The sequence below is a fragment of the Eptatretus burgeri genome, chromosome 3, assembly GCF_056783735.1.
Source record: "Eptatretus burgeri isolate ZD-2024b chromosome 3, Ebu_testis_v1, whole genome shotgun sequence".
In the NCBI taxonomy this organism is placed as follows: domain Eukaryota; kingdom Metazoa; phylum Chordata; class Myxini; order Myxiniformes; family Myxinidae; genus Eptatretus; species Eptatretus burgeri.
Genome location: NC_140963.1, coordinates 24348493 through 24375539, shown reverse-complemented (window position 1 = coordinate 24375539; position 27047 = coordinate 24348493). Strand labels below are relative to the sequence as shown.

General features: G+C 41.4%; 2 protein-coding genes across 4 annotated transcripts in view; both read left to right on the top strand.

Annotated features, from left to right (window-relative positions):
- The window catches only part of LOC147029563 (histone deacetylase 9-like), a 560396-nt gene that overhangs the window by 423000 nt on the left and 110349 nt on the right, over positions 1-27047 (top strand). For all 3 annotated transcript variants that reach the window (XM_085872715.1, XM_085872718.1, XM_085872716.1), the window contains 3 exons: positions 10330-10385; positions 14840-14927; positions 20498-20617. In XM_085872715.1, coding sequence (XP_085728841.1) covers positions 10330-10385; positions 14840-14927; positions 20498-20617 — 264 coding nt within the window. The remainder of the gene's footprint in view (positions 1-10329; positions 10386-14839; positions 14928-20497; positions 20618-27047) is intronic.
- On the top strand, positions 1158-3280 carry LOC147029564 (uncharacterized; the record flags this gene model as incomplete). Its single annotated transcript, XM_085872011.1, has 3 exons — positions 1158-1244; positions 2397-3089; positions 3128-3280. Coding segments are annotated over exons 1-3 (933 nt in total), but the record flags the coding sequence as incomplete, so codon positions are not given.

Below are 27047 nucleotides of genomic sequence, written 5' to 3'. Positions count from 1 at the left end.
ATTGGGTTTGACAGATTCTCCAAATTCATGTAAATGTGTAAAAATCATTGTCTTGACCAAAGAGCTCAGAGGTAGCAAATCTGTGTCTGCGAGCTGTCTGGTCTGAGTTTGGTTACTATTGGGATAGGAACTGACTATGAACTGTCGATTTGCTGATCCATGTGCAGAACATTGCACCGTGTGAGTCTGTGTGCTTTCGGAGGGGGGTGTTAAGCTGGCTGTGCCATTTGCCAGCACTTGATTAAAGTGTTAATTAAAGACTCCAGGGCACCGTTGGAAAATAGTATGCTATTGTGTGCCAGCACCCTGAGTCAAAATCCAAATTCTTGCCCTGATTCACTGTCCAATAAAATATGCAGATTGAAAGAAAGAAAGGAATAAAGAATGTACCGCTAATTCCATCCAGAGACAACAGGTGGTGATAATGTAAAATTATTTAAAATGCAAATGACATCCGGAAAAGCTTCAAAAACCATCACATCATCTCAAACCCCTCGCCATCTCTGATGGGTATACTTCCGCCTCATTTCTGGGACTTGCACCCTCTGCCCTCTCCATGCTTTGCAACCTCCAGGTATCTGCAGGACACACGTGGTCCACCAGCAACCCCCTCCTCATGAAACTGCCTAAAGTCAGAATCACTGCTCACCTTCACTCACTTATTCCTCTCTTTTCCCACTTCTGGGGCCAACTTCCATACTCTCTTCAATCTCATTCTTCTCTCCAGATCTTCATGACAGATGTTCACCACCATCTCAAGTCATCCCCCATCTAAAATCATGATCTTTTCTCCCTCCGTTAAACCAGCCCACATCCCTCCTAAAATTTTGCTTTGTATCCATGTTTTCCACCTTTGCGGACTCTCCGACCCATCATCGTTACCCGCATCCCTTATAAATCTACTTTCTCCTTCCTCCCTGCTGTTGGTGTCTTCCCCTTTCTCCTGCTTTTCCCTTTGTTGTGTTGTGTTCTGTTTTTTGTTCTGTGTCATTGCTCTTCCACGAGCCTTTGGCACACTTTGAGCAACCACTCTTTGAGAAAGCAAGTAGTGTATGTCAGATGATCAGGCAAATTGCTATATCCCGTTAAGGCAGCCAGAAACTTGGAATTCACTGAGGATGATGGTGATAACTCCCCTACTCCTCGCAAAAGACACCATGGGATGTGCCAATGGACAAGTGACACCTTTGAATGAGAAGCACAATGAAACCAAGCCCCAAGGTGGAAACCAAAACCGAATCATTGTGTGAATCAAGCAGCTTGGATGGCTGAGAAATTAGGATGGCCAATTAAAACAATACCTGAAAATATTTGAGTCCAACCTTTATGGACTTGGGATCTGTTTGTAATCCAGTGAGGTGTCGTTGTACTTGCATCATTGTTTAAAAGCCTCATGGTATACAGGCAGCAGTTTGAAACACTTGGAATGAATAAAGAAGAGGGATGATGATTATTATTATTTCATGCTCGGAAATACAACCTGTCGCTTCACTGCTGGGAATATTAAGAAAGAGGGGAGAGAGGGAAGGAGAGGAGAGATGGAAAGAGGGGGGAGATGGAGAGGGAGATGGGTGCAGAAGAGAGACAGAGGAGTGGGAGAGAGGGAGAGTGGGGGGAAAAAAAAGAGTGGGGGGAGGAAGGGGAGTCAGCAAAGAAAATGATATATTATGCTTAATGACCACATACACACACACACACATACACACACACACACACACACACACACACTAATACACACTTACAGGAACACTCACATAAGATTACACACATACAGAAACACACACACACAAACAGGAATGCACACACAGGAATACACACACCCAGTAATACACATACACACATACAGGAATACACACACACACACACACTCACACTCACAGGAATACACACACAGGAATACACACACCCAGTAATACACATGCACACACAGGCATACACACACCCAGTAATACACATGCACACACAGGAATACACACACCCAGTAATACACATATACACACACACACGCACACACACACACACACATACACATACACACAGGAATACACACACCTAGTAATACACACATACAGGAACACACACAGGAATACACACACAGGAATATACACACACAGGAATATACACATACAGGAACACACACACAGGAATATATACATACAGGAACACACACCCAGTAATACACATACAGGAACACACACACAGGAACACACACAGGAATATGCACAGGAATACACACACCTAGGAATACACACATACAGGAACACACACAGGAATATACACATACAGGAACACACACGCACAGGAATACACACACCTAGGAATACACACACACAGAGGAATACACACATACAGGAACACACACAGGAACACACACATACAGGAATACACACACCTAGGAATACACACACACAGAGGAATACACACATACAGGAACACACACAGGAACACACACATACAGGAATACACACTCAGGAATACACACACATAGGAATACACACACAGAGGAATACACACATACAGGAATACACACACATAGGAACCCACACACCCAGGAATACACACATACAGGAATACACACACATACAGGAATACACACACACGAATACACACACACGAATACACACACACCCAGGAATACACACACAGGAATACACACACACACAGGAATACACACACACAGGAATACACACACACAGGAATACACACACACAGGAATACACACACAGGAATACACACACACAGGAATACACACACACACACACACACACACACAAGAATACACACACACTCAGGAATACACACACACAGGAATACACACACACAGGAATACACACACACAGGAATACACACACACACAGGAATACACACACTCAGGAATACACACACACAGGAATACACACACAGGAATACACACACACACACACAGGATACACACACACAGGAATACACACTCAGGAATACACACACACAGGAATACACACTCAGGAATACACACACACAGGAATACACACTCAGGAATACACACACACAGGAATACACACACACAGGAATACACACACAGAGGAATACACACATACAGGAACACACACGCACAGGAACGCACACACCCAGGAATACACCCATACAGGAATACACACATACAGGAATACACACACACAGGAATACACACAGGAATACACACACACACACACACACACACACACACACACACACACACAGGAATACACACACACACACACACAGGAATACACACACACACACACACACACACACACAGGAATACACACATACAGGAATACACACACACAGGAATACACACAAACAGGAATACACACACAGGAATACACACACAGGAATACACACACACAGAAATACACACATACAGGAATACACACACACACAGGAATACACACACACAGGAATACACAAACACAGGTATACACACACAGGAATACACACACACAGGAATACACACACACATACAGGAATACACACACATACAGGAATACACACACGCACAGGAATACACACACACAGGAATACACACACACAGGAATACACACACGCACAGAGGAATACACACACCCAGGAATACACACACACAGGAATACACACACACACACACACATAAAGTACATAAAAACAACAAACACAAAGATTTACCATTAACCAGTCTTTGAAAGAGGAATTCAAGTGGAAAATTGGTGAAATTCAATTTAAAAATATATCAAGGCACAGAACACAAAATGTCAGTTCATGCTTTTCACATCTCAAAACAACATGGAGGACCTCCGAACACGAGGTTAATGGACGTTATTTTTTTATATCTATGCCGAAGTGACAGATAGTTAATGAAAGCAGATTGCACAAAAAGGTTAAACGAAGTGTTATCACCTAAAAATAAAATTGCATGACATCTTCAGAAGGCGAAGCATCACATGGTGGCACCACGGGGCCCAACACAGTCTGTCGATGTGTTCAGATTGACAGTATGGGTACTTTTGCCGTGTCGCGCCATGGCTTTAAAACGAACAACCAACCAGCTTGTCGAGTGCTCACCAAGTGGCTAAAACGCTCAAGCAAGCACTCCAATGAAACGATTGATAAGGACTGGCTGGCTTCGCAAGCGATTGGCTTTCAGTTATAACACACCACCCGGAGACGCCCAAAATGTCAAATAATGTCCACATTGGACAAATTAACACTTTTTTAGATCAGTCGGAACGGCTGCTGAGCTCAATTCCGTGGCTTAAATTTTGAAATTTGGTTCATGTTAAGGGATTCCAAAGCTTATCACATGTGCGGAAATGAAATTAAGCCACAAACACCGGCGTCTCCAGGCGTTTATAAGCTATTTGAAGGTATGAAGATGAGGCATTCGATGATATGAGTGAGGAAAGTGAAAAAAAAAACATTTTGAGCACTTTATCATTAAGAAACCATTGCGGCCTGTTCCGAGTAAATGCATTTTTGAGCCAACCAAAAAATAAGGCGAATTAAGACCTCAGCGAGGAACAGCAGGCTAACCAAGGATGACGTCTTAAAAAGGGTAATTAAATAAGGCTGTTAATTATCTTCAAAAGAGGTGTTTCAATTAAACCAAACACCCAGTTTTGATTCATGCACCCCCTTGGAGTTCCTTTCGTATGCATGCAAAGTTTGGTGCTGCGAGGTTTCATGGTTTTGGAGATATGGAGGAGGCACACACACATACACACTAACATTTATTGGAATAGATGCCACCTCTGGCTGCTGGTTGCATCATTGCTGGGAGTGCTGCTGTGCTTATGATGCAGTGCCTCCTGTTTCCATTACACTGGTACTTCTTTTGCCAACTTCAGAATGATGACAGGCTGCGTCAACCCACCTGGTGTTATTTAATGGCATGATGGGCTCAAACTCAAGAACCTATGATCTTAAGGCAGCCACCTTCACCCTTAAGTAAACATCAGGTGGAGGGATGATTAATTGAGGGCTGACAAGGATATTGAATATAACAATGGCCGTTTCTAGATGGATGAGGCACCGAACAACAATGAAAGAAAGAATGCAAGTGAAACTTGGGTGAGGAGTACATAAAGCAGAGGGTGGAAGAGTGGAGGAAAGGTATGGGAAAGCAAAGAGACCCCTAACCTCTCTGGAATATGTGAGCAAGAAAGAGGCTTTGTGCTGTAGTCTCATCAAGGGGGATGCCAATAATGTTGAGATCTTTAGATTCCATATATTTCAGAAGGGACAGATTGGATGCTGGGGTGCAGCCTATAGGAGAGAGTAGTACTCCATTGTTGATATGGCATCAGCACGAGTTATCGACTAGCTATGAAGAACAAAGTTTCTATCTCACGAAAGCTGAGTTTTCCGAACCCGATTTGTCCTGTTTTGTGTGTGTGATTCATCAATTTGTTTCTGTTACCTCCCATTGCAATATTTAGTGTGAATTCCTTTGTTGTTTTATGCTATTTGTTTGGTATGGTCAAGATCTTCACGGCCTTTTTCAAGGCTTTACTTCAGTGGTTTTCAAACGTTTTTTAGTGGCGACCCAATTTCAGAACCTCTCTACATCGCGCGACCCAAAAGATTCAAAACCCAATTCATAATATATAAGATAAGATTTCATATGACACAAGAACATTAACTGTTTACTTTATTCACCATCGTCATGTTTTCATAGACGAGTAAACGGAGAATAGCCGACAGTATCCAAATAGTACAGTTGAATGTTTCAGAAGTTTAGTCTGAATGACATTCAGATATATCAGTGAGAAGGATGAGCCTGTTTTTCAGAAACCAACTTCTCTATTCATGGTGAAGTAGATGACAATGCCAGGATCATATCATGCTCCATTTTAGGTGATTTCTGTACTTTGTTTTAATCACCACCATGGTGGAGAACGACTGCTCACAAAAGTATGATGAAGGATATGGCATGAGAACCTTAATGGCGTGCCGTGACAGGGTCGGGTACGACGGCAGCATTTTGCACCAGAATGTCGACAATGAATTCGTCCGCGCAAGAGCCTGCGCTCCTGAATCCTGCTAGAGCTGTACAAACTCTTCCTGTGCTGTATCGTCTTCATCAGCAATCGAGTCCAGTGGAGCCGTGAAAGGGTCCCGAACCACAGAAAAGGACTGCACATCCATCTCAGGGAAATAGTGCTCGAACTGTTCAATGAGCGACCGAAGGTGACGTGCTATCTCCCCAGAAAGTCTGTCGAGCTCAGTATCATCGTACTGGCAGGTCGTTAGATGCTCCACCAGACGGGGGAAAAGGCTGAAGCGCTTAACATTTTGTCTGCCAGTAATTTTAGAGTCGCCAGAAATCCCCACATTTTGTCGTGAAAAATCATGAGGTTGGCGTCTTTGCTTTGGAGGGAGCGGTTGAGGACATTGAGACGTTCAAAGATGTCAACGAGATAGCACAGTTCTGACAGCCAAGAGTCCGACTCAAGCAACGCTACCTATGCCGTTTTCCCTTGTGTGCGTAGGAACTCCTTCAGTTCATCTTTGAGCACGTAAACGCGCAGAAGAAGGTTTCCTCGAGATAACCATCTGACTTGAGTGTAGAATAGTAAATTCTTATGGTCGGCATCCATCTCCTGGCAGAATAGCCTGAATAACCTAGTGATGAGGGCGCTCGATTTGATGTGATTCACCATTTTACGACTTCTGAGAGCACGCTCTGCAAGGTTTCTGGCAAAGGACGAGAGGCGAGCGCTTCTCGGTGAATCATGCAGTGTACCATGCAGGTCTGAGGAGCCACCTCAAGCAATTTAGCCTTGAATCCAGAACGCACTCCTAACATTGCTGGCGCACCGTCTGTTGTAGAACCGAGCGACTTTCCGAACTCCAGATCATGGTCACGATAAAACTGCTCTACTTTCCCAAAAATGTCCTCGCCTTTGGTGGTGGCCTCCAATGGTTTGATGATCAGAGGCTCATCGACAAAGTTATCAGCCTTGATGAAGCGGATCCAGACGATGAGTTGTGCGTACGATGCGATATCAGTGGACTCGTCCAACTGTATGGCGTGCCACGGCGATTCCTTGATCTTCTGTACGACCTGAGCCGTTACGTCCAGACTCATCTATCTATAATTCCAGCAATGTGTGTGTGTGTGTGTGTGTGTGTGTGTGTGTGTGTGTGTGTGTGTGTGTGTGTGTGTGTGTGTGTGTGTGTGTGTGTGTGTGTGTGTGTGTGTGTGTGTGTGTGTGTGTGTGTGTGTGTCTCTGCCACCGCCGTTTCTCGACAAGTGCGTGTTTTAAACTAATTAGACAAAAATTAAACAACAAGTGCGTATCCTCGCTCAGGGGAGCCAGAAAACAACATCTGTCCAACCTCAAGAATGAACATTCAAACTTGTCTCCCTCCTTTAAAACCTGGTTGCACCTTGTTAAGTTTGTCTTGGAGTATGTTCCACTTCTATCCCTTCCCTCTCTTCAAATGGGACCACAGCTGACTCTGCTCATGAGAAGGCAAAATGGATCAATTCTGCATTTGCTTCCAAATAGTGTCCTGAATGAGGAATGACACCCATCCTTCCCTGTCCTACCCAACTGCTCCTGGCCTCTATGTTTTTTGCACCTGAGAAGGTGGAGAAGGTTCTTTCAACCCTCAACTCTGACTCTGTTACTTGAAAAGATGGCATCAGCTCCACGTGTCCTAAAACCTACTTGACTGGTCTTGTACATCCTTTCTCTTCCTTTTCACCCAGTCATTTGCATGAGGTTATCTTCCATCTGCTTGTACATTCGCCAACATCACTGTACTCCATAAAAAAGTTGCAAAAACTGATCCCGTCAATTACAGACCTTTCAGTTTACTTCCAATCATCAGCAAGATCATTAAATCCATCATTGCAGTCAATATGAAAGTCTTTCCTTTTCTCCAACAATCTCATCTCAGATCACTAAATTGGTTTCAGATGCTACCTTGGATGTCACACTACCTTGGATATTCTGCTTCAACTCCCCCAACAATGGATGGAGACCCTCAATGTCAAACATGAGATCGGGGCCTTCTCTCTGGACATATATCGTGCCTTTAATACAGTTTTGCATCCCGCCTTACTCTGTAAACTCTTTGCCTATGGTATCCAAAGTCAACTCCACACGTGGCTTACAGACTTCCTCTACTCTTGGAGCGAACGTGTGGCTCTCAATGGAATCCTTTCTTCTTCTCTTTCTATCAAGGCTGGAGAGCTCTAAGGCGGTGTTCTAGACCAAGTCCTGTTCCTGATTTTCATCAATGATCTCTCTGACTCTCTGGAAAAATCCTCTTTATCTATTTGCTGATCACTCCACAATCTGCCTTGACATCCCTCATCCTTTCGACAGGCAGGTTGCATCCTCTTCACTCTCTTTAGACCTTGACAACAGCTGGTCAAACGCTTGGAATATCTTTCAGTTCTGACAAATCTCATACTCTCACTGTCTCTTTCCGAACAAACCATCTGACAACCCCCCCCCTTCCCCCCACATCTACTTTCTTAACAATACTTTTGAGGAGGTTCAGTCAGTCAAACTCCTTGGTCTCACTATCAGCCTTGATCTTTCTTGGGCAAACCACATTTCAACGTTGGCCTCCAAAGCCAGCTGCCGACTGGGCATCCTCTGTCGTACAAAGTCCTTCCTTAACACACCTAAATTCCAATCCACCTTCTTGGCCTTCATCTGCAGCTTGATGAAATACTGCTCTCTTCTCTTGGCTGACTTCCCTGCCTCACATCTTGCTCAGCTTGATGCTGTTGAAACCAAGTCCGTCATGATCATTGGAATCTCCTATGCTGAAGCTGAGTCTATGGGCCTATCACTTCACCTCACAGACAGGTCGGTGGTCTCTCTGTCTTCTACCACCTCCTTTCTGGTCTTGCACTCTCTGCTCCTTCCGTGCTTTGCCCCCCACCCCCCTAAGGTTTCTGCAGGACTCACATGGTCCACCATCAACCCCCTTCTGGTGAAACTACCTAAATCCAGGATCACTGCTCATTTCCACTCATATGTTCCTCTTTTTCCAGCCTGTGGAATCAACTTCCACATCCTCTTCAATATTGTTCTTCCCTCCAGGTCTTAAAGACAACAGTTCACCACCATCATAGATCGTCCCAAATCCAGAACCATGATCATTCCTACCCCGTTAACCTCACCCAAATCCCTCCTAATTTTCCAGTTTTTCCTCCTTGGAGTTTCCTTCTCCATACATGCGTGTTTTCATCCGATTTTTGTCTGCTACATCCTGATCCATTCAGCATACTAGCTCTTCCACGAGCCTCGACTATGTACACAAATAAAAGCCTCATAAGAAGGCAGTTGCTCTGATTTTTTTTTTGTTTTTAAGGAATGACTAGGAATTACAGAGGATGCCCACTCTATGGCTGACTTTGGATGCTAGCTGTGCTTTGTGGGAAGCTCAGGCACATTCATGACTTATGTCATGAGGCCGAGAATTATAAGCAAAAGAATCTCTTCCAGAATCTGATGAAAATACATTGGTGGATTCATTTGCTGATCCTTCCAGAGTGACAGGGTGAAACTGTAAGATTTGTTAGTATTTATAAACATTACTATTTATCAGACCAGCATCTAATCAATTCCAGATTAGCCGAGAGTGCGCAGCTGCTGTCTTCCTCTCAATGCGATGGTGAGAGTAGGTCTGCCATCGCTGAAACTACACCTCTCCTTTATCTGTTACCAAATTGGCAGAGTGAATCATAGTAAGTTTCAGAGGAAAATATATAAATATGCATAATAACAAAAATCACTCATATTCCAAACATACAATGTCATATAATCATCAAGAAATGTCGATCATATGAATCAGAGCGGACACTCGGACGATTCTGCCAGCAGACCCCCAGACTCAGAGCAGATGCTCAAACCATTGCGTCAACAGACTCGGTCGCATAATGGGTAGAGCTTCCACTCTGAGCCTGGGAGGTTGGTGGTTAGAATCCTGACTGAGTCATACCAAAGACTTTAAAAATAGTACATTCTGCTTTCTTGCTTGACGCTCAGTATTTAAAAAGTATCGAGCACGGACAAACAACCATAGGTTGGCAATACTGGTGCAGGCTTTTATGGGCCTAATTGCCTCCTCCTGCTTTGAAGTTTCTTGCAAGGGAACATGTATGATATTTCATATTTCTCATTAGTCATTACGACAATGGTTACTCACACAAATATAAAAATACCGCTTTTTCACAACAATATTGTTTTTCCTTCTTCAATAGTATTCCTGGAGCAGAGAGTGGCAGGTCTTCTTTGCTTTGGAAATGAGGATTGTGAGAGCTGTTCAGACTGAGATCATTTTCTGCATGATGTTGTTTAATTACAGAATGGCTTTGCAGTGGTCCGGCCACCAGGTCACCATGCAGAGGAGTCGGCAGCAATGTGAGTCCTTCACACTTCCTGTCTACAGACAAACATCATGTATTGTGTTCCTTTTCAATATGGCTAGAGCTGATCAAAGGTAGCTGATTCATGTTTTAGCCTCAGAGCCTTTCCATAAACAGTCTGAATTGCTTTTGTATTTACAAAATGTCAGAAAATGTTGCCATATTTGAATGGCTACTGGTATAGCCAACTGATAGCAAATGAGGCTTGAATATGTGTACACTTGCATCATAAACTATGGATATATACATATATACATATATATATATATATATATATATATATATATATATATATATATATATATATATATACTTGTTTTGTTTTTTACACAAACACACTCCTGAAGCATGGCATCATATTGTTTTTACCGACAAGCTTAGTCCACTCCTTTTTAAAAGCAAACCTACAAAAAGTTAAACTTGGAAAAGGACGATGCAGAGCATTCTAAAAGTTCTCTGATCGAGATTCTCACAATAATTCAAGATGGATGTTTTTTTATTTATTTTCCAGCATAGAAGTATGTATTGCACTGAGCTGAATTTGAAATATTTGTTTCAGAGGTCTAGATTTTCTCAATGGTTCTCATCTTATATTTTTTGCATGCTGAATTCAGAAATGTATCGAATTTTGCTCAATCAGGTCAAGTTTTTATGCTATCTCAATTTTAAGGAAAAAAAATAACCAAAATTTTTGTTTTTTTCATTAGCATTTTTTTTTATTCAAAATCAGACTTACATTGACAGAAAATGTACAAACTATACATATAATGACAAACAAGTACACTTAATGTGGAAGAAAGTGCCTTCTCAATTACTTTCATTTCAATTTCAGAAAAATATAGATAAATCGTTGTTTCTGGCAACACTCAACTTCAGTCGCTGTTTTCCTTCGTCTTTTTAATGTTGAATTTCACATGAACGGTACTTGTGCGTCATTTTATATATGGTTTGTACATTTTCTGTCACTGTAAGTCTGATTTTGTATTTTTAAAAATGCTAATTAAAAAACAAAAATTTTGATTATTTTTTTTTCCTTAAAATTGAGATAGCATAAAAACTTGACCTGATTGAGCGAAATGAGATACATTTCTAAATTCAGCATGCAAAAAACATATAAGGACCGTTGAGAAAACCTTGACCTCTGAAATGACGCAGACCAGTGTAATCAGTTGGAAAATATATCAATGCATTTTCATTTGACATACATTTCGTTTGACCTTTTTTGGCATTTGTCTTCGACTATTGTGAGTATCTCATTTTCTCCACTTTTTTGAACACCCCATGTACGATGTGGGTGTCAAGGCATACAGTCGGTGGCAGGGGTTCAAAGGGCATGAGCACAAATTGCTTATCCATAAATTTGTTTTTTTTCCCCTCTACAACCTAGAATTAACAGTAATTACAATTTTCTCCATAAGTTTATCAGCAAAAATGAAACAGCTACTCTGTTTATCTAATGATGTCATGAAAATTCTTACTTCACCGAAATCCTACTATATTTACTCCGACACAGATCTGACACTCAAATAGCCACACATCTCAAACCAAATGTCCCAAAATGTACACATGAGAGATCGGGACCCCATTCTGCATGTGAAGATCAAGTCTGTCACGTGTAGATGCAAAGCTGCCACGTACCAACTCGGATCGGCCTCGGCGATAGTGGTAATACTTCTTTAATTTGGCATGCCTCCGATGTTTGGACCATTTCCTCTCTTACCAGCTTCCTATTGTCCTTTTTTTCTCACTTTTTATACATTTGCATAATTCATTATAACAAACTGCACCCTCACCCTTTGACCTTTATTTGGAAAAATAAAGCTTTTTGATGAGACATTTGTAGGGCATTTATTGACGAGAAATGATTGTCAACAACACTGCGTACAATTACTTGCAGTTATCCAGACTCGGTTAGAGCGTCTGCTCGGAGTTTGGGAGGTCGGTGGTTTGAACCCCCGCCTATTCATACCAAAGACTATAAAAATGGAACGTGATACTTCCTTGATGCTCACCATTTGAAAAGGATAGAGCACAGTCAAACAGCCATAGGTTGGCAAGCATTGTGGTGGCTTTATGGGGTGAGTTTCCTCTTCCTGCTTTGAAGTTCCTTGTAAGGGAACTTATATTTCTTTATAGTTCCTTTAAGTGGTAAATAGTATCGTCTACTCCATGAATTTCAGCAATTTCCAAACGTGTATTAAAAAGCTTGTTCTTTCCTTCTCAACATCACAAGGAAACTGCCACGTTTTCTACAAATCAATGAAATTCATTTTAATTCTTGTTTATTGAATTTTTCCGAAGACTTACTGACAATGTTTCTTACAAAGCAGGTGAGTAAATCCTGCTGTGTTTTAAACTAAGTCTCATAGGGAACAGCACCCTCTTCAGCATTCGAGTACCCCTTCTCCATCCACTGGTGAATTAACGTGGTGTTCTGGCCAACGCTGTCAGATTGATGGTCATGAGAGAGTAGCAGGGTAGTGAGCTGCAGTCATGATCAATTATTTGTGCCTGCCAAAGTCTTTTTTGATCCTTGGCCTCCTTTTGATAACCGCCAGGCTTTAAGCTAGATGCTCGAGTGTGAAGGCGCGCCGTGACGGCTGGTGAATTATATGGGCATACTTGTGAAAAAATGAACGAGACATTAGCTGCATGGTCTTCACCTGAAAATGAAAATCTCATCTGTTGAAACAAAGTTCACGTTTTAAATATATTTGTGGAGAACAGACACATACCATTATTGTTTTGACTTTGCAGTTATTTCCACTTGCTGTGGCTGAACTTTATTGTGAATTCTTGTTTTTATTTTTATTTTTGTTCATCTGATTGGCAGACGATTGTGCTTTGAACATCATGAGTAACTTTTTGTGAAACCGAGTATAAAAACTGGACTTATTGATTGAATATTGTTTTATCTAGCTGAACATCTGTCCCATCTGCATTCAGGTTGTGCATATTAAAAAGATTCAATGGTATATTGCAAAAAGGAGTAGCCCATTATGTGCTGGTACCTATGGTAAAGTCACTGCTTTGAACTTGCTGTGTCATTCATACTACTTGCAGTCATTCGGAGGGCTGAAATGTGGGTATGCCACTTGTATAGCCTCCTGCTTTGTCTGATTTTCGTATATTTCCTTAACTTGCGGGTACTCCCGCCATCTGGGTGGGAGTACCCTTGTCGGCCCACCTCCGGTTGGTCATGTGCTGTGGCACATTCTTGGACATGCACTTTATAATTTTGATCATTTTTAAAAGAAATTTTATTGATCACAACATATCATCCTCCATATGATGAGGATAGCGTGTGATAAAGACACTGCACCATAATGAGGGACCGTTGTTCAATGACGAAAAAGGAAGGTACTGCGATCAATAGAGTAATCACCAATTTTGTAAGCACCGCTGTCGAATATGGAAAAATTAAGAAGAATATGAGTCACGAGGTGAGGAAAGCATGTGATAAACATGCCACACCATAATCACCAATATTGTAATCACCGGTGTTAGAGGTGAGGAAACACGTGAGAAATATGTGTGATAAAGATGCCACACCATAATCACCAATATTGTAATCACCACTGTCAGGTGAGGAAACACAAGGTGAGGTAAGCATGGGATAAAGACACCGCACCATAATCACCAATATTGTAATCACCGCTGTGAGAGGTGAGGGAAGCGTGGGAAAAAGACACCGCACCATAATCACCAATATTGTAATCACCGCTGTGAGAGGTGAGGAAAGTGTGTGATAAAGACACCACACCGTAATCACCGACATTGTCATCACCGCTGTGAGAGGTGAGGAAACACCAGGCGAGGAAAGCGTGTGATTTGCCACACCACCTAGATCCTAGATTGATCATTGTTTGCTGACGCGGATAGACCTGATAACAAAAGACACGAATAATAATGCTTGGAAAAATGGGCACGTCCAATTGGTCAGTGCCTCGACCAATCGACGAGTGAATATTGGCGACATAGCTGCAGCCACACAACTTCTGTTTATTACATTAGATTCTCCTTGATCTGTTGATGTAATATATTCTTATCTGCATGTCTCATTGAGTGCCTTCATGTGCTCTTTTGTGCTTGACTTGTGTGTCCTTGTCTGGGCTGCACATTCTTGTTGGCCTTTTATCTGGTTTGTGGCTGTTTCCTCCACTTTCTTATTTTCATGCTAATTTTTACCTAGCTTATTTATGCACTGTCGCCGCTGCATTGCCTTTTTCCCCTCTCTCCTACTTGCTCTTCCATGACCCTCAATTTCATAGAAAAAAAGAAAAATCTCTTCCATAAGCCTTGATGTCTATACAGAAAAAAAAAAATGAATCTAAGATGCAAATCAGCATACATTCAACACAATGTATCTATCTACTTGCATGTAGAGGAAGGAGTACAAGCAAATCCCGTGCATTGCAATGACCTGTTTGGAATTGTACTTACTTACAGGGGCTTCTGCTTCTTCAATTCTGTGGCCATTGCTGCAAAAGTCCTGCAGCAGAAGATGAACCAGAAAAAAATATTGATCGTGGACTGGGTAAGCAAATCAGCACAGCACATTGACAAACGTCTGCCTTCAGAGAGTTCTAGCCACATGCTGTGCAGCTGTGCAATCATTTTGCTTCCTGTGTCGAATATGTGTTATTTCTGGAACTTCAAAGGTTTTCTTCTGTGTTTGGCTGGAGCATTGCAAGAAAAAATAAATACTGCATATGGTATAAAATAGTCCAGGGAATTGGACTGTAAAGTTCGATCTGCCATAGGCCATAGGCCATTGGACGACGGCCAAAATATAGGTCCTTGTTCGACAGGTACTCCTTCGAGATTGAACGAATGGCAAGTTACTCTGCTGTATGTTTCACTGGCCACTTATAGTAATTCATGCAGTGGGCGTCTTAAGCATTTGTAATCCAGGAATGAAAACCGCTTACTAAACCGGCTTGTTATTCTTGCCTTTCTGTCAGCCATGCATTTATTCCGTGGAAACTGTTACAGAAACGTACAGGGACTTCCTGTCAAGGAGCATAAGCAGTGTGATTTGGCAGATTCTGCAAACTTTTTCTTGGTCTCATCAGTTGCAGTTGTCCACTTCGGGGTTGCTTTGGTGGTATTGTGGTTGATGAATTCTCAAGTGGTGATAAATATAACTTTAATAAAGATCAGCCAAGAGCTTATGGCATCTTGAACCTGCATTTTTGACATTGTAAGCTTTAATCTATTGGGTATTTAGTTTCCACGAAGCATATATTATGTTAATGGCGACATAGTGCAATGAATAGATGTTATTCACCTCTGCATTCACCTGGATCATGTCATGTATATTGATGAATATGTCAGTCAATTTGTTTTTATATCAGACCAAGGAATTGCTGATCACGCGTCTTTCATTGCAATTCTGTAAAGCCGTTGTTTGTGATACCTGGGAGCGACATGGAGTCTGAGTGTGAGACTGATGTTTTCAAGTCAGTCCTTAAAATGTTTGATCAAGCATTTGTGAGGTATATCAAGATATAATATTTCAAGCTGAATGGTTGTCAGAAATGATGAGTTCCTAAATATTGAGGGAGGTATACTAACCGCCGTGCGTGGAAAGAAGGTTATGCGACATTTCAGACATGAGCATTTCTTCGAGACAAGAGAGACTCATTGCAAAGACTAGCTTTCCATTTATTGGCCAAGAGTTTGCAAATCTTTATTTTTACTTCTTTGAACGTACTGTTTATAGACTATCTCACGACTTTATTAGGTTCATTATTTAGATATTGAAAGTTTTGTTGCTTAGTTTTGTTTTGTTCCTTTGAAAGGAGTGAGGGTGAGACTCATGGAAGAGAAAGGTGGAGCTGACGGTGGGACAAACATCGAGGGAATGAACGAACAGAAAAACATGGGATGGAGGAGAGGAGGAAAAACTGAAACGAGCAAGTAAGGTTAATGGGGGTAATAAAGATCATGGGGCTGTCAAGAGATGGTGGTGCAGTGCTTGCTTGAAGCCCGAGAGAGAATAGGGAGACAGAACAGTCTTTGGAAGATGGTTCCATTGATGGGAGAAGTGAGGAATAAAAGAGTTGAGGTGTGCAGTCAGTCTGGATTTTGGAAGAGGGTTACTGGAAGAATACGTGCATCCTGGAGTAGATAAGGAGGATCGGCGGAATGAGAGCGCAGAGGGAGCAATGTTGTATTAGTCGATAAAAAAGAGAAACCATCAAGCTGCCTGCAATGTGAAAGGTAAGTTTATCCTGTGATGAGGTGAGGAAGCCTTGTGATATAGACACCGCACCACAATCACCAATATTGTTAATCAATATTGCAATAGACATTGTGCTTCAGCCTCATCACAGGAGATTCCAATAATATTGAGAGCTTTAAATTCCACAGAATACAGGAGAGACAGATGTTATGCTGGGGAGACAGATGTTATCCTGTTATCCAGGAGAGACAGATGTCAAGGTCACAAGGTCACGAACTTAGAAAATGTCAAAAAAATCAATAAATTGGGCATCGAGCTCTTCGGGTTTTCAACTGTTTCGAATGAAAGTTGGTATGCAAGTAGTGCTCTTCGAGTACTACAACTTTCATCATTTACGTTTTTCCCGATTCCCGCCAGTTTGCCCGTGGCGTTCCCTCGAAGGTCAAAAAATAAAAAAGGTGAACCGTATACATTGCTCGTGAACCATCGCCGTCTCCAGACTTGTATATATTAATCTCTGGCTAGTAGTGGAGATTGTGTGTAAACCACATTGACAACAAATACACGAGTAGATATGACTGGACTTTTATATTAATTACACAGACATTATCAGACAATCCTTGCTAAGTATTGTGGAGAAGGTCTTTGCTCGTGTCGCTCTGTCCATATTGCAGACCACGGTATCACACATCTATCCTGATTCTCAGTGGGGCTTCAGAGCAGGCAGCTCAACAGTCGACATGATTATCTCACTTTGGCAGAAACAGAAGTGCTGTGAACAGTGCAAACCACTCTAGATTGCCTTCATAGACCTCACAAAAGCTTTTGACCTGGTTAGCTGAGATGAACTTTTCAAACTACTGCGGAAAATAGGCTGCCCTCCTGGACTTCTGGGTGTCATTTCTGTTTTTTAAATGAAAACATGTACATCAGTCATAATGAAGAAACATCCGAAGCTTTAAAGATCAGCAGCGGGGTAAAGCAGGGCTGTGTCGTGACTCCAACTCTCTTTGGTATATTCTTCTCCCCATCACTATCGTATGTTTTTGGTGACTCAAATGACGGCGTCTATCTGCATACCAGAGCTGACAGCAAGCTGTTCTGCTTGGCAAGACTTCAGGCCAAGACCAAAGTGTCTAAAGTCCTAGTCCCTGAGTTGCTGTTTGCTGATGACGTCATGCTGGCACGCCATACTGAAATTCACTTGAAGCAGTTTGTAGATTGCTTCTCCCGGACCTGCAAGGACTTTGGACTGACAATCAGTGTCAAGAAGACCAACATTATGAGACAGGATGTAGAGAATCCACCTTCCCTCAACATCAACAACCGCACTTTGGAGGTCGGCAACAGCTTCACATATGCCTTGGTTCAACAATTACCAGCAACCTCTCCCTGCTAATGCAAACCATTCAACCATAAGGCGCGTGTTGTGATCCTGCAAGGAGTTTGTCCTTTAAAGAAGGAGTGCAATCCTTTAAAAGTCCTCGCCTGCCCCCTCATTGCGTGTGAATTATTGTATGCTCGTGGCGCCATAGATTTTATTCCTTGTGTTAAAATCCTTTCATTATACCGGATCACTCGTGTACTTTATTTATTTGCCTGTAATCGTTTTGTCTGCCTTTTGTCTTAGAATTATCCATTTTTCATCATCCTGTCCTCTCTTTATATAAACTGTTATTCCCTAAGAGCACTTGTCATCTCGTGGCCCACCGTTGCAAACCTCCTGCATGTGAAACTGTTTTGGCTCAGTTTTGATAAATCCCTGGTGAAGTTAAAATTGTAACTTTCGCTTTTCGAGACAAGCAGAATTAGCCTAAATATCGTTATTGTATATTCAAATTATTGTGAGTGTCTTGTTCAGATATCTTTTAGATTGTCTTTTGTACTACTGTATACTTATACATCAGTTACAAGGACACGAGGAGGAAATGAGCAAATTAACACAGCCATGAAATCCATGGAAATCACACACTCAACAAGGATAGTGTCCTGATTCCAAGTTCAGGAAAAAGTGGACTCAAGACAAACAAAAGTCTGAGTCCCAGACTTGAGTTCTACTTGAGTTATAGATATCCTACTTGATTTGACCTATCAAGCAAGCCAATAGGACGGTTAGACAGGTACGGTATGAGCGCACATACTTTTGAGCTATATAGTCTGAGTTCCATTCCTGATCCCACGATACACTGTGGGATTGGTGCTTCATAGGAAGGGCATTACATCATGAAGTGCACAATCCCTTGTATAGATGTTAAGCCAGATATTCCATCTGCTAGCAAAGATCACACGATGTCTTTCACAAAGCGGAGGCAAGTTATTTCCATCACCATGAATACATTTTAAATTCCCTGCCATGCTCATTTGAACAACAGATTTAATCGGCTGGTTCATGAAAGACTTTCCCTGATGAAACTAACCTCACAAATTGATGCAAAGAATTGGGGTGGTTAACGTAGTAGTAGTAGTAGTAGTAGTAGTTGTAGTTGTAGTTGTAGTTGTAGTTGTAGTAATATCTATGATTAAACAGTATGTTGCATTTGCACTATGACCACAACTCAGGAACAAGAAAGGCACTCGGGACAGTGAACACCTCCGCTAGGCTGATTAGTTTACATTTTGTATCCCACTGATAGGCCGGATCTGAACAAACCCTGAACTAAAATTTAATTGGATTGTTCTGATCACCTAACCAACTCAACCCCAATGTTTTGGCCGAATTCATCCACAATTTTTTTTTTGCGATATCGTGCTATATGTTGTTTTAGCCCGATCACTCAATGGTGAAGAAACACTTAAAAAATTCTCGGATCCAAATTCGGATCTTAACCAAATTCTAATAATTTCATCCTTGGCGCACACTCAAGCTCTCCACCAAGTTTCATCGGAATCCATGTACAACTTTTTGAGATATCCTGTTCACAAACAAACAGAGACAGACAGACAGGGGTGAAAACATCACATGCATGCTCCTTCGGTGGCGGAGGTAACGATACAACCAGAAAGCAAAATTCATACTTTGTCAAATATAGATCATTCAGTGCAAATTGAAAGTGTCATCGAAGCTTTGTACTCCCACACTTTCACTAACCATTCTTTTTTCTCTCCTCTGAATCATTTTTAGCTCGCCTGTTCGAAGAACAGAGAGCTATAGCGATACCCCCGGCGTGAGCGTCAGCGTCAGCGTCAGCGTGAAAATGTTAAAGTTTTTGGTGCAAGTTATTTTTTCCTTTCTAATGTTTTTATCTACCACACTTTTTTATACGCCCGTTATTTATATTGGGGCGTATTATGTGATACCGGTCGTCCGTCCGTCCGTCCGTCTGTCTGTCTGTCTGTCCGTCCGTCTGTTCCTGTCCGCACTCTAACTCCCAAAGTTTTCAAATTTCACGGTTCATATTTGGTACATAGGTACAGACTGTAGAGACGGTGTGTCGTGACATACGTTCGTCATCTAAAGTGGTTGCCATGGCAACCAGGATGCTGTTTTCCATGTAGTAGCACAATTCTGTATATACCTTCTTGTTCGGGCGTATATTGTGCTCACTTGCACTCTTGTTACTGATTACAATATACAAATACATACATTGCTTTAAAATTATTTGGATCAGACTTCACTGCAATGCTTTATAAAAAATATTATTAGACTAGTCTTTGAGCGTCAGCGTCAGTGTCAGCGTGAAAATGTTAAAGTTTTTGGTGCAAGTTATTTCCTTTCTAATGTTTTAATCTACCATACTATTTTTTACTGATTACAATATATAAATACATATATTGCTTTAAAATTATTTGGATCAGACTTCACTGCAATGCTTTATAAAAAATATTATTAGACTCGTCTTTTAAAAACGAAAAACGATAAATGAAAAACAGGCGAGCATTGGGTGGCTTTGACACCACTGTTTTTTTTTTTCTTTTGGCAGGATGTCCACCATGGAAATGGCATACAACAAGCTTTCTACAATGACGGCAGCGTACTTTACATGTCAATTCATCGCTATGATGACGGTTGTTTCTTTCCTGGAAGTGGTGCTCCTGAGGAGGTGGGTAAAGACACGTGGTGGTGGAATGAGGTGTGCAAGCAATAACTGTGTAACTTTTTTTTTTGTCAAATCGCAGCTCCCTCCAAGATTTGTACCTGAGTTATGGTTGGTACAGATTAATTCAATGACTGTTACTCTAAAATTCAGCTTTGTGTTTCTCTTGTGGTATTTCCAAAGAAACTTGACATCTTCAAGTAATTAATCAGTTTAAAAAGCTTTGGTATTTATGTCCAGAGGAATGCTGGCAAGCGAGGAAACCATAAATACAGTAGTCAAAGTCACAAGGTTTGCTAGAAAAAAGTGTGGGTGGAATTCACGGAACTTGATTCATGTGGGAAAGCACGGGAATTGTACTTTGCTTTGTATTCTTTTTAAAGGCGCTAAAACCGATGAAATTTTTTTACCCATCGACCTTACACCAGGACTTTATGCGACGGGTTATGTTCGATTGTTACTTCTGTAGTCGAACCATATAACTTGTGGTCCTCTCTACGTGTTTTGCGTGTCGAATAAGTGTGATTGAATCAAAGTCATGGAGAGTTCGGCACGTTTGATAACTCGGTAATACTAGGCCTAAATATTCCTTTATTTGGTGGGTGTTGTTCCTTCGCTTGGCATGAACTTCCATCACATTTGTATTCGTTTCCCACATCAAGTCAGATTGTCGTCATCCGTTTTCGATTTTTCCATCTACTCGATTTTACCCTGCATGATCGACAGCACATGATTTATCTCATTTTCATCAACCGTTTTGTCCTTGTAAATTTTTTTGCATCCTTTGTCGAGGCTCATATAAGAGTGAACATGCAAAACATATAATAAGTAACAAGGAGAGCAGGAGACAACAGGGATGGGAGAGGGAAGCACAACAGTCGGGAACAGAGACATTAGGAGATCTGGAGAAGGGAGAGGGATGGGGTGGGGTGCATGGGGAAAACAGGGACTTTGAGGAATGAAAACAGGGAACTGGAAGGAGGTGGGTTTGGGGTGGATTAATGGGGATAGAAAACATCAGGATTTTGGATGGGGGAAGATATGAGATTGAGGTGAACAGCTGTTTTGAAGACCTGGAGGGTGGAGTGGCATTGAAGGGAGTGTGGGAGTTTGTTCCAGAGATGGGGAAAAAGAGGAATGAAAGAATGAAGGTGAGCAATGGTTCTTCATTTCGGTAGTTTTACCAGATTGGGGTTGCTGGCGGACCTTGAGTGCCCTATGGAAATATGGGGGGACGTAGCACAGAGAAGGGGAGTGGGGGGGGGGGAAGGCCAGAGAGGAGTCGGTAGCAGACAGAAAGACCACCGACCTACCTGTGGTGAGAGAGAGAACCCCAATTATTGCCTCCAGCAGTAATAATGGAAATGATGCTGAATATCTGACTATATTCAAAAAGCAAATTTAATTTCATGATCAATTTGTCCTTGTCACACACCAAATCTGTCCACCAAATTTCATCCTAATCCATCCATTACTTTTTGAAATATCCTGATGACAGACAGACAGACAGACATAAAAACAAATGGACAGAGGTGAAAACATAACCTGCGTCCACCTTCGGTGGCAGAGGTGAAAAATGAAACCTAATAAAATGAAACGTGACACAAGAGAATATAAGATCTGATTGAAGTTGTGAGTTTCTTTCATGTCACCATGGGAGATTTTTAAAAATCGACTGTTATAAAAAGCTTCTGAATGTGAGAGAAGAAAGGAAAGTTTGAATTTTCCATCTCATAGTTTGCACAGAATCCAGTTGAGCATGTGCTGAAAGATTGAAAACTCCCTGGGTATTCGAACCCTTTCGGAACTCAGTGGTGTGCCAGCAGAGATGGAAAGACCATCTCAACTCATACCCAACAGCACATAACAACAGGTAGCCAGGCTCAAACATGCACAACCCTCTACATCCTGTAGTTAGGAATGGAAATGAACCAAGTGTGCAGATTTGCAATGGGGCATAGCTTGAGTGAAGTCCAAGTCAGCTGTCACTCTCCAATAGTGATCTTCTCATCAAGATCACAATGATTGTCCTGCTTCTATGTCTTGCATCATACATTCAATCGATCACTCTCTCCTCTTAGCACCTTTTTGTATCACCTTTTATTTCATGTAAACCACTCAGATATTTACTATTAGCTCATCTCTGAAGATATTAAGCAGTGGCATTGTCCATTTGATCATTGTTGATACAGCCAATAGGTTTATGCTAATCAATGGGCCTGTTACTGTGCACCTGTGGCAATTCTTACACCGTCACGTGCACACTATGGCACTTCAGTGGCTGAATGGAAGCTTTGTGGCTCATCCATTCTTTCACACTTTGACACACTCTAATGTGCCTTTAACCTGTGCCTGGAAAGTTATTTGCGAGTCTCCAACTGCTTTTCCCAACCATGGTGCCAGAATGTGGGTTCCAACAAATCATTTTAAAGTATGTTGCAGATTTCATATTATGTCTGCAAAAATGGCATGATTGTATACTCAAGGGTTTCAACAGGCAAGGATTGAAAAGGCTGAAGCACTAGGCAAAGGAGAGGATAACCATAATGTTTACGAAGCTTTTATAGCAGTTCAAAATGGTTAACTCGTCAAGTCTTTCGAGAAGATGAATGCACAGTAGCAAACCTGCATAAATGGCAGAAATCATGGTGAACATTTTTTCACTACTTCGAGAATATGATGACCTATAACTAAGACCAGCCAGGATTGTGAAATAAACAGTCAAAGTCAGCATGACTGGGAGGATAGGAGGTGTGAATGGCTGCTCCAAACGTTCTCCAATGGAGCGATACTGCAACAAAAGATAAAGGCTCTGAAGTGCAAATTCCATGCTAAGCACACCACAGTTCCCCATGTAAGAATGGTGCAAGTGGAGAAATATCACAGGCACTGCAAGATGCTCGGAAGAGGGATGAGGCGAGGTGATTAAACCTCTGCAACGAGGTTACTTTTGAATGAATTATAGGACAGAAATCTTCTTAAATCTTTATTAACTCTCCACCCCAAATGGGTATATCAGTGAATGGTTCACCGTGTTCCTTCAAGCTAACTTAAAAAGTATGTTGAGACACAAGCCAGGAACAATTCTGTTACTCGTAAAAGCAGACGGCGAAGGTATGGGATTATAGTTAGCTGGTAAAAGCTGATAAATACTGCCATTACAATGCTAAAGGGTAAAATAAAAATATCATGAGCAAGTAGAATGCAAATAATTCATATCATAAATCATTGATGAAACAATAAATGCACCAATCAGCTTCATGGTTTGATTTAGTAGCCCCCATTGGAAATAGTTTGAAACAGGGGCTTATGTATTTTGTCTTGATTTTCGAGTCTCTGCGTGTGTGCGTGTGTGCGTGCGTGCGTCCACAACCATATCTCAGACATGTTCGGAGCAATTTTATTCGTACTTGGCACAAAGACAACACATGATGGTATACATATGCGCGTCATTTTTTTCGACATCAGATCCAAGATGGCCAACTGGCAGACATTTTAGTTGTAAAAAACAACCCGGTGTCGAACACGTCCTCAGCCATTTCTCGGACATGCATTTACTGATCTTGTTTTTAATGCCATGATATAATTATCATACATGTAGTATCCTGGGCAGGCTGATCAAGAGCATTTATGTTACATTTTCACCTGCAGGACTTAAGAAAACTCACAAATTGATCCAAACATATAAACTGTTACACATAAATGTGATTAGAAGCTGTTGCAGTACTGTCACGAGCACAGTTTTGAATGTTGTCAGGATTATTTAAGATTCATCATTGGTGCAAACATTTTATAATGACCATGAAAATATTTCTCAAATTCTTGTTTGTTCCTAATTGTCGAAGGGCAGGCATATTCCAAACAGCATTATTCTTGATTGTCTTTAATTTTGTGCCGATACCTTTGATGATATGTGTTTACCTAGATTAGTTTGTTTGCATTTCCTCCTTACAGTATTGGAAATAATTATGACAAGTCTGGAGACGGCGATGGTTCACGAGGGGACGCCACGGGCAAACTGGCGGGATTCGGGAAAAACGTAAATGACGAAAGTTGTAGTACTCGAAGACCACTACTTGCACACCAACTTTCATTCGAAACAGTTGAAAACCCTAGGAGCTGGATGCCCAATTTATTGATTTTTTGACATTTTCTAAGTTCGTGACCTTGTGACCTTGACCTTGGGACGAAAATGAAAAATCGAGCTCTGTGGGGCTATGCAGGTGCCATTGGGCTAACCAAATACCGAAACCCTTGCCAGATTCGACAAACCCCCTCGGAGAAGATGTAACTTGAAACCGGCTACCCCCTAAAAACACATGTTTTTTGGGCGTGGCTCCGCCCATAATGGGTGCAGCACGCCCATTCTCCGACAAACACAACTAGATAATGATACAAACCACGCACCCTAATTTGATCAAGATCGGATCAAAACCCACGGAGCTATGCTTGGGACAGACAGACAGACACACACCCATAACGAATATAGTGGTCACTTACTGGCTCGTGAACCAAAAATAGTGAAGAAAAAAGGTTTGAAAGGCAAACAATCTGGAAATGCCACCTATTTTAAAATGAAACTTCGCTGAGTAAACCCACATATTGTTTATTTATCATGCGATGTCTTGCGATCCAACCAATGTTCGATGCCAATTTGAAATCTGTAAATTTGTATGTGAAGTCATCCTATGCCGACAGAGGTGATGTGATGGAACCCAAAACTGAAACATATTATAGACATGTATGGAAGTCAAAATTTTAACTGGTAAAGTGGAATCTATCGAAAAGAAATTGTGAGACTCCACACTGCAGTGGGTGCGATGTCGAGCACAATGTTAATCTCAGTTAAAATACGAGTGGTTGAGGTGAGTGATGCAAGATGAAAGCCAGACCTCTCAAATTGCAATGTTATGTATCTCAGGGTTTGCTCTTGAGATGACACATAATGTCCATGTTCAGATCTTCTTAATAACGAAACTGTTATGAATGTTACTGACAGTTAGAAAAAGACAGCATAAAATAGGATGTGTAGCTACGGTAAAACACTGAGAAGAGGTTTCTAAACCAGAACTTTTAAAAGGGCATCAAACCACAAACAGTGAGATGAGCAATGCTGGAGAATTGTGTTCTTCACAGATGAATCTCAGTTGAAATTGTTCGGCAACTATTAACAATCGTTTTTTTTCGACCACATCGAGGAGAGATTCTATAAAAAGCAATGCATCGCGAGAATGTTCCTGCTGAGACCAGAGGGAGGTTGCAATTTCATGGAGCTTAACCAATTGCGCAGAAAAATAACTGTAGGATTGGCCACGTATGTAAAAAGCTCAACATCATTGAATCCAATTTCTTCATGAACACAAAGAAAACAAGCCAGAAATCGAATGCCTAACTCTCCTTGCAAAACGATTCCAAGAGAAAATGCAAATAGAACATAGCAAATATGGAAAACGCAAATTTAAGTTGAAACGGGAGAAAATAAAGCCCCAGCAATTGCAACAAAAAACTATAACAGCACTCAATAGAGTGCATACCTCCACCAGGCTGAACGTTTTGTATTCCACTGATGGGCTGGATCTGAATCCACACCTTAACCAAAATCGAATCGGCTTGTTCTTGTCAACTCACCAACTTATCCACCTCGTTTTGTCATAACTCGTCCACAACTTTTTGCGATATTGTACAATACATAGTTTTTGGCCCCATATCTCAATGGTGAAGAATCACGTTAAATAATTTAAGAAGTTCTCGTATACGGATCCAGATTCGGATCTTCGCCAAATTGAACCAATTAGTCTTTGTCACAAACCCAACCTGTCCCACAAGTTTCATCCGAATACTTTCATAACATTGAGTTACCCTGCTCACAGACAAACAGGGATGAAAACATAACTTCCGTCTGCCTTTGGTGGCAGAGGTAAAACGGAAAATTGCAACGATAACAAGAAAAAGAATATTCAGAGATTGCAGACCCTCGCCTGAACTTGTTTTGTGTGGTGTTGGTGTAGTTTTGTGTGATGTATTTTGTGTGGCTTTTATGTACTGGTGTGTTACGTAATTAATAAGAGACAACTATAACTGTCACTTTATAACTGCTGGCAGTGATGACCGGGTACCAAGACGTCATGCTTTGATGCAACCCCGCTTTGATCGGACACCTGATAGTGACCCATGATGTTTGTCATTATCATTATTTCAGAATTCAGAATGGGATTAAAATTAATTCATTTCAAATCAAATGGAAGAACAAAACAGAACAGTCCTGCATTGGGGTCATCAGAAGGTACTCAAAGATGCAGAAACCTCAGATGAAGTAATCAGGGGAAACCTGGATAGGATTCCCATTTCAGCTGCTACTCTTGTACCCTCAAACCCATCCAGGCACAGCCAAGTGAGCCTGATTCAAAAAATAAAAATAAAAAACAACCCAGGTGTC